The sequence below is a fragment of the Meles meles genome, chromosome 8, assembly GCF_922984935.1.
Source record: "Meles meles chromosome 8, mMelMel3.1 paternal haplotype, whole genome shotgun sequence".
In the NCBI taxonomy this organism is placed as follows: domain Eukaryota; kingdom Metazoa; phylum Chordata; class Mammalia; order Carnivora; family Mustelidae; genus Meles; species Meles meles.
The window spans coordinates 114,709,526-114,717,972 of NC_060073.1; the positions used below are offsets into that span (position 1 = coordinate 114,709,526).

At 46.4% G+C, this 8,447-nt stretch overlaps 1 protein-coding gene across 4 annotated transcripts in view; it reads right to left on the reverse strand.

The window, feature by feature from the left end:
- RAB39A (RAB39A, member RAS oncogene family) overlaps positions 1 to 7,946 on the reverse strand; it is a 28,814-nt gene extending 20,868 nt beyond the window's left edge. For 3 of the 4 annotated variants that reach the window (XR_006819979.1, XM_046015586.1, XM_046015587.1), the window contains exon 1: positions 6,896 to 7,941. Coding sequence is in view for 3 of the 4 variants with exons in the window: in XM_046015586.1 (XP_045871542.1) it covers positions 6,896 to 7,122 (227 nt within the window). In the remaining variant the exon portion in view is untranslated. Of the gene's footprint in view, positions 1 to 6,895 lie in introns of all 4 variants that reach the window. The other variant, XM_046015585.1, reaches the window with a different exon arrangement.
- Positions 7,947 to 8,447: the final 501 nt, after the last annotated feature.

The window sequence follows — 8,447 nt, forward strand, 5'->3', positions numbered from 1 at the left end:
ATATATATATTGGAATACTATGCAGCCATCAAAAACCCCAAAATCTTGCCATTTGCAATGACGTGAATGGAACTAGAGGGTATTATGCTAAGCAAAATAAGTCAATCAGAGAAAGACAATCATCATTCAATCTTACTGATAGGTGGTTTTTAAGAAACAAGGCAGAGGACCCTAGGGTAAGGAAGGAAAAAATGAAACACAACGAAACCAGAGAGGGAGACAAACCTTCAGAGACTCTTGGTCTCAGGAAGCAAACTGAGAGTTGCTGGAGTGGAGGGAGGTGGGAGGAATGGGGTGGCTGGGTGATGGACATTGGGGAGGGCATGTGCTATGGTGAGTGCTGTGAATTGTGTAAGACTGATGAATCCCAGACCTGTACCCCAGAAATAAATACATTATGTGTTAATAAAAAATAATAATAAAGTAAAATAAATAAAATCTTTAAAAAAGAAGAAGTCTCTGCCCCTTTACCTCAGCATTTTGTTGGCACTGAGTTATTTTGATGGCTTCTTTTACCCTTGCTAATGATACCAGCCAATGGTCTTAAAGACTTGCCGCCAGTAAAGCAGTGATTGGACTTAGTAAGTTGTTCCTAAATCGCTACCATAGGAAGAAAAACAGAAAAACTTGACATTTCAGAATGTTCAAGAGAACACTGTTAAGATTTTAAGCCAAACTAAAATAATATGTGAGCTAGCCATCAATGTTTGCTTAGTCACCCTTATGTACAGAACTGCTCACCTGTATTTCGAAACTCTTTCATTTGCTTAAACTAGAAATATACTTGTATATTTAGAACATGCTTTGACCTTTGCTTCATGTTTTTCAGGGACTCTTGAAGGTTAGACCAGTATTTTATTACATAGTAATAGTACATCTATTACATTCCTTTCACAAAACAGTGGTTTTTACCTTAATGACATGTTTTGTGATAAGCCAGGTAGAGTGTGTGGGGTAGCAGTTTTCATTTACTTTTATTTTTAATTGTTTTAAAAAAGATTTATTTATTTGAGAGTGGGAGTGAGCATAATCGCCCGGCGGGCCGAGGGAGGGGGAGGGGCCGAGGGAGGGGGAGGGGCCGAGGGAGGGGGAGAAGCAGGATCCCTGCTAAGCAGAGAGCCCTATGCTGGGCCCCATTCCAGGATCCCAGGATCATGACCTGAGCCACCCAGGCACCCCTACAGCACAAATAATTTTAACCAAGACATTATTTTATCTGATGACTCAACACAAACAGAGCGTCGCTTTTACTGTTTCTAAAAACCTGGACCGACAGGAGACTGTGATGACTACGGCACTTAATTGCGGACAACTTCCGCTCCGTGACACATGCCGTCATGAACCCACCGATCCAGGATTGGAAAATCTTTTTCTCTTGAAGACTATGAACTGCAATCAAGAGGGAAGGAATCAAAACCAAAATAAAGCAATTCAGTTTGGGCATTCAAAACGTTCTCTTAAGGGGCACCCGGGGCGGCTCAGTGGGTCAAGCATCTGGCTCTCGGTTTTGGCTCAGATCACCATCTCATGCGACGGGGAATCAGGCCCCGTCTGGGGCTCCTCCCTCAGCAGGGAGTCTGCCTGAGGACTCCCCCTCTCCCTCTCCCTCAGCCCCTCCCCCGACTCATGGGCGCGCCTGAGAGCTCATATAAATAAATAAATAAATAAATAAATAAAATTTAAATAAATAAATAAATAAATAAAGTCTCTTAAAGAGAAACAACGGTTCATCTTGCTTCCTTTTAAAATTAAAAACAGGGGCACCTGGGTGGCTCAGTGGGTTAAGCCGCTGCCTTCAGCTCAGGTCATGATCTCAGGGTCCTGGGATCGAGTCCCGCATCGGGCTCTCTGCTCAGCAGCGAGCCTGCTTCCCTCTCTCTCTCTCTGCCTGCCTCTCTGTCTACTTGTAATTTCTCTCTGTCAAATAAATAAATAAAATCTTTAAAAAAAAATTAAAAACAAAGGGGCGCCTGGGTGGCTCAGTGGGTTAAACCTCTGCCTTTCGCTCAGGTCATGATCTCAGGGTTGTGGGATCGAGTCCCACATCCGGCTCTCTGCTCAGTGGGGAGCCTACTTTCCCCTTCTCTCTCTGCCTGCCTCTCTGCCTACTTGTGATCTCTGTAAATAAATAAATAAAATCTTTAAAAACAATTAAAAACAAAAAGCATAAGTTAAGCCACTTTAATCTTTTTTATCTTTTTAAGATTTAAATTCAAGAATTAACATATCATGTATTATTGGTTTCAGAGGCAAATTAAGCCACATTTAAACATTATTCACTGCGTATTTTGAAGGGAGGGAGGCAGCAGAGATGCAAGGGAGCCCGCTGGACAGAGAAAATGAAATGCGAGTAAGAGACACTGCGGTGAGAAGGAAGGACAGAGAAAGATAGAGGGTGGGAAGAAAGCGGAGAGGGACGGACAGGAGGGCGTAGCGGAAAAATAAGCGGAAAGATCCAGAGAAGAGGGGCTACAGAAAAAAAGACAAGGCACTTGGAGGGGGGGGCGAGGCTCAGAACGTTCCCTGGGTTGTAGAGGCCACCCGCAGATGCTGGGGGCCAGGGGAGGGCAGGGCTACCCCTCAGCAGCACTGACTACTTAACGCCCTTTGTTAATTAGCTGGTCAAGGAACATCAGAAGGTCCGCCATCGCTCTACCCAGCAGAAGTTCAGGAGTTCTGCTCCCAGGATGTGACTGCAGGAGCTCATCAGTGGAGCCTCTCTGGGGTTACACTCCTTCGACCACGAGTTAGCGTAAATTTTTCCATTTTAAAAATAAAATTTGAGACATGATGGTTTAATCAAAGTTAAACGGGCTTCTTTGCTGAATGACTTCTGAGAGCCTTTGATAGCAGTTTCTAAGAGAGTGGTACATGGAGTACAGGGATTCCCAAATTTGCCTGGGCACAGAATTCCTTTTTAAAAAGAATCACAAGGGATAACTGTTCGGCAGGACACACTCTGAGAAGCACTCTACCAGGAGGATCCTATTCTCTTTATAGCTAGCTTTATCATCACTCGCTGTAACCATAACACCCCAAAGATCAGACAACAAGAAATAAAAAGCAAAATCTGGATTGAAGCTGTGAAATTTCCTATGTCTACAAGCCAACATAGCTATTTCTTTATCTCGTTTTATCTTCATATTGCTTTAAGCGCTTTCCATGGGAAGTTCAACATTTTTATCCTTATAGTTGACGCTTCCCACCCTTCTAGCACCTTCTAATATTTATCTTTATTAACACTGTGTTATAGAATATTCTTGCCCCCTTTCCTGCTAAACTTTGTGCACTGTGATGATTAAAATTTGAAAGTGGTGTTGGCTAGTTTCCCTGCAAAACCCACAAGGCCAGACCCACCTTCCCGTCTTCACAGGCACATACACGGTGGCTCAGCCTAACTGTGGTCTTGTAACTAACTTCTTCTCAGCGAACTTAGAGCTAACATGATCTGTACCACAGTGGTCTCACTTGTTAAGAGGAACATTGCTGGGACACCTGGGTGGCTGGCCCAGTTGCTGGAGCGTGCAACTCTTGATCTTGGGGTTGTGAATTCAAGCCCTATATTAGGCATGGAGCCTACTTTAAAAAAAAAAAAAAAGGGACATTGTTTGATTTAGAATTTTGGTTTTTTTTTTCCCTTCCCTCGTGCCAGAACACAGTGCTCACAAAGATGATAATATCTTAGGGCTGGCAGAAAATTCAAAAGAATGGTACCTGATTGATGGCTCAGAGTAGAGGCCCTCTACCAACACAGACCAGTTACCTTGAGACTTTTACACACAAGAGAAATAAATTTTCATCTTTAACGAAGGGACTGTAATTTTGACTCTCCTTAATACAGTAATTTGACATTTATTGTCATTAACACAGTGTTAATAAGAATATTACAATTTATGGTACACTCAACATGTTATTTTTGTAAGCCCATTTTTGCTTTGATTTTTTGTTTCTTCTTACTTTTTGCAAGTAATTATGTCTTCTAGCATGTGTTAATCTGAACATTGAAAAATTAAGGCTTTATGTGTAGATTATATCTCAAGCTAGGGGGAAGAAAACTAAGGCTAAGTATGGCAATAAATATCAGCTCATTATTTTGTTCTGTTTTCTTAACGCTTTCAAGCTACACCCTGAGTTATCTAAAGAAGATTCCTTTTTGGGGTGCCTGAGTGGCTCAGTGGGTTAAAGCCTCTTGCCTTTGGCTCAGGTTGTGGTCTCAGGGTCCTGGGATGAGCCTTACATCAGGCTCTCTACTCAGCAGGGAGCCTGCGGAATTCCTCCTCTCTCTCTGCCTGCCTCTCTGCCTACTTGTGATCTGTCAAATAAATAAACAAAATCTTAAAAAAAGAAAAAGAGAAGATTCCTTTTGGCTAATTTGTATCCAATCAATAATAAACCTTCAAATATAAAATTTCCCATGAATTCCTAATGATATGATATGGCTAATATCTTCACGAACTCCACTACCTTGCTATGAAATAAAATGTGTAGGATATTTACTATTCAAAAATGTATCTGCTTTTCTTAGATAAAGATACAGAATGATTTAACAATGGTTGTTTTATATGGTGAAAAATTCTGCTAAACAGAAAAGCAAGTATTTGGAGGTAGCTACTGAAATACGTATGTATTTATGAATATATCTTTGGTAAAGAGCCAGACAAAACAAAGCATGACTCATTGTCAGTAAACATTCCCTAAATGCCCTTGTATTATTATGGGAGAGGTACTGTCTGGTTTTTAATAATGTATATACAACGAATTACTATTTACATGTGCCCAAAGGCATTAAAAAACAATGATCTATTTAGCAGAAAGGGCTTTAAACTCTAACAAATTAATTATCCTTAACTATCTTGTCAATAAGTTGAGGGGCAACTTGTTAGGAAATGATTTAATACAGTAAGATTTTACTACTTATGTTTCTTGTAGTTGCAACTCACTAGTTTTTAGGAGTTTAAGGCATAAAGAATATGTTTTATTATATTCATTTCAGAGGGTAAAGCAAGAGCTATTAGTAAATGCTTTTTTTTTTTTTTTTGGACCACAAAATATCTAAAGTTTCATCTCGGACTGAGATGCCAAGGACAGGAATTTGCAATCAGTCTTAACAACAGTAAAACTGGAGGGGGCCTCGGTAGCTCAGTCGTTAAGCCTCTGCCTCCAGCCTGGGTCTCGATCTCAGGGTCCTGGGATACAGTCCCCAATGGGACTCCCTGCTCAGTGAGGAGTCTGCTTCTCCCTCTCTCACTCCCTCTGCTTGTGTTCCCTCTCCCGTTTTCTGTCAAATAAATAAATAAAAATCTTAAAAACAAATGGTAAAACTGGAAGGAATCTTAAGAGATCATAATGACCCTATTTTACAGATGAGGAATCAGATGTCTGAAACCTTATTTTAACTAAAAAAAAAGGATTCCCAAAAAGGAAAAACAATATTCTTCATGGAACTCTAATTCAAACAGGAAGTTTTAACATCTGTCTCTCTGAAAGGCTGGTCTTACCATCTTTCCACTTCATACACAGGAGAAAACTCAGGTATAAGCAAGCTAAGCAGTTGGTTCACTTATCATCTGTCTGAATCCGCGTGTAGCTGGTAATGGAAGCCAGAACTTTAAAAGTTGGAACATCCTCTATCACAGAAGAGGCTGATCTCATTGGAAAGGGACCGGCTGGGGCTGGTGAGGGGAAGCCATGTTTGGGAAGTCCCCTCATGGACTACTGCGTTTCACAAGCAGAGTACTTGCTAAAGATTGCAAAATGCTTGCTTAAGTGAGTTACAGGTGACAGTGCAATCTTAAAAAAAAAAAAAAACAACAACAAAAACAAAAAAAACCACAATCCAAAACATTACAATATATCAAATTTCCTACCTTCCTCTAAGAAAAAAGAGTGTCCTCAACTCCTAGAACTTCAAAATATGCTTTATCATGCGGTTCAGCCTTAAACAACCAGGAAATGAGAACAAATTACATTTAATTTTTATTTGCATAACCTGAGTTGTCTTTGCAAAACCGTTCCTTCAAGGGTCTCGGTGAACATTTAGACTGAGACTCTTCATTTGGATCCCTCTTTCTCTATTCAGAACGCATTTTCCGACGTATTAGTATCCTGGAACGTTAGGCACCCATTATAAATACCATAAAGGAAAAGTTCGTGACAAAAATCTCAGTGTGTCTCTCTCCTCTCCACTAAACCACCAATGATGACCAACTTCTAAAGACAACCCAGCCCTTACGAAACGAAACAAGGGACAACCCCCCAACCCCTGTGCCCCAGATGTTCCATCCAGCTGCTACCTAAGACACATTCCCACGGGTCACATGGCCCAGCATTTCTGATGACCACATTCGGTGCCGTGAGGCGTTCCAACCATTACCGCATCCCCCTCCCTCTCTGTACGGTGCCCAGTGAGCTCATGCGGCAGGCTGGGCTGGAGCGGCGCTCGCCGTCGAGCCGGAGGGATCAGTCCCCAACGTGTGAACCCCATTTTGCAGTTCTCCCCGGCCGCACAGAGCGGGGTGCAGAAAGGGAGCTCGGAAGCGGGGGGGCCGGGTCAGGGTGTGCGCAGCGAAGGGCGCCGAGTTGGGGGAGCAGGCAGCAGGGGAAGGGGTGCGGAAGAGCTGGGGATCCCAACACCCGCAGGGGCAGAGAGCGCGGGGCAAGAGGGGGTCCGCGACTGGGGACCCCCCCCCCGGTTCGGGCGGGAAAGGAAAGGCGCAGGAAATGGGCGCCAAAGAAAGAAGTGAGAAATTGCGGAGGAGGAAGTCGTCCCTGGAAGAGGAGGGGCAAAGGGGAAGCGAGGATGGAGTGTTTGCACTTTCGAGAGGGAAGGGCCGGAGCCTCCTCCGAGCCGGGCGGGGGCGGTCCCCGGGGTGCCCCGGGGTCCCCGCGGCCCTACCTGAAGCGCTCCTGCCCCGCCGTGTCCCACAGCTGCAGCTTGATCCGCTTGCCCGGCTCGATCTCCAGCAGGCGGGAGAAGAAGTCCACGCCGACCGTGGGGTCGCAGGCGGGGGAGCGCAGCCCGGGGAAGCGGCCCTGGGTGAAGCGGTGCAGGAGGCACGACTTGCCCACCGTGGAGTCCCCGATCACGATGAGGCGGAACTGGTAGATCCAGATGGTCTCCATCGCTCACGTGCCCCCGCGGGCCTGGGGGCCGCCCCACCCGCCCTGCCGCCGCGGGGCAAGTTTGGCGGCGGGAACTGTCCGTTCAGCACCGCCCGGGCGTCCGCCCGCCGGCTTCCAGCATATTCCTGCGACTGCGGCCGCCGCCTGGTCCCCGCCCTCTCTGGAGGGAGGGGCGGGACCCGGCCGGGCCGGGGGCGGGGCCTCAGGCCAGGGGGCGGGGCGGGGGCCGCGGCGCAGTGGGGCGGGGAGGGAGGACCTCCCGGGCTGGCTGCGCGCGACTCCCGCCGCAGCCCTCGGTAAATCTTTCTCCCACGACGCTCACTGGGCGCCGCCGGGTAGGTGGGTGTGGTGAGAGGACGTGACGGCAGCGGCAGCCAATGAAAATGAAGCAGGGTCTCCACTCCGCCAATGAAAAGTGAGAATCGTTTTCTTGCGGGGAGGGGGGAGAGGGCAGGCTTGTCGGAGTCGGGGTGGGCTCCTGTAAGTCGCAGAGGCCGAAACCGGGGTCACGGCTGCTGCGTGTTCTTCCGTGGACGGGAGCGGCCCTGGGAGCTCTGCCCCTTCCCGGACTGCTGCAGGTTCCAGCTGACGGCGTCCTGCAGTGTAGCCTTGCTCAGCGCCGCCTCCGACGCGCTCAAGGTGAAGGAGCGAAGAACAGAATCGAAATAAATTTGCAGAGCAAGTTCTGGATGCTTCCAGCAAGCGCTTTGGCCGTGGCTCCTGCAGCCCCCGCGTGTCTGCCTCACTGCTTTCAGAGCCACAGAAGAGCGAGAAGAATGCCGGGGATCGCGCCATCCTCTGGGAGCCTTCCAGCCCGGAGGACAGGATGGGGGAGAGTTAAATGTTGAGACGCTCACGAAAGCTCCCGTTCTTCTGGGTCTCCGTTCTGTAAATCCGAAGACCGTGAAGGGGTGTCTACCTCGCGGAGTCAGGTCAGGGAGCCAGATACGGAGCACACCTGAATTCCGATGCGATCTTACCGGTCCTTCGTGCGCTTCTTAGAACTGGGCAATAGTGCATTCAGGGTCTAGCGTTTAAAACTTACAACAGTTTTAAAGTGTGTTCTTGCCAAAGTAAGAGCTTTTGACAATTCCACTTTTTTTCAAGCCCACATCCAAACCTACACTATTGTTATTCATCCTTAATTTCCTTTCGTGTTTTGGAGACAAAGAAGTCGCTTTCCATATAGCATTTAACCCTGTCACCCAGAGGACTTTGCACTTTTTTTCCTATAGTTGATCTTTTTGTCATGCTATTCATAGCTCTGATCTCCTCTCCAATCGCTTGGACTCCTCAGCCTGTAAACACGCTCAAGTAATCATAAT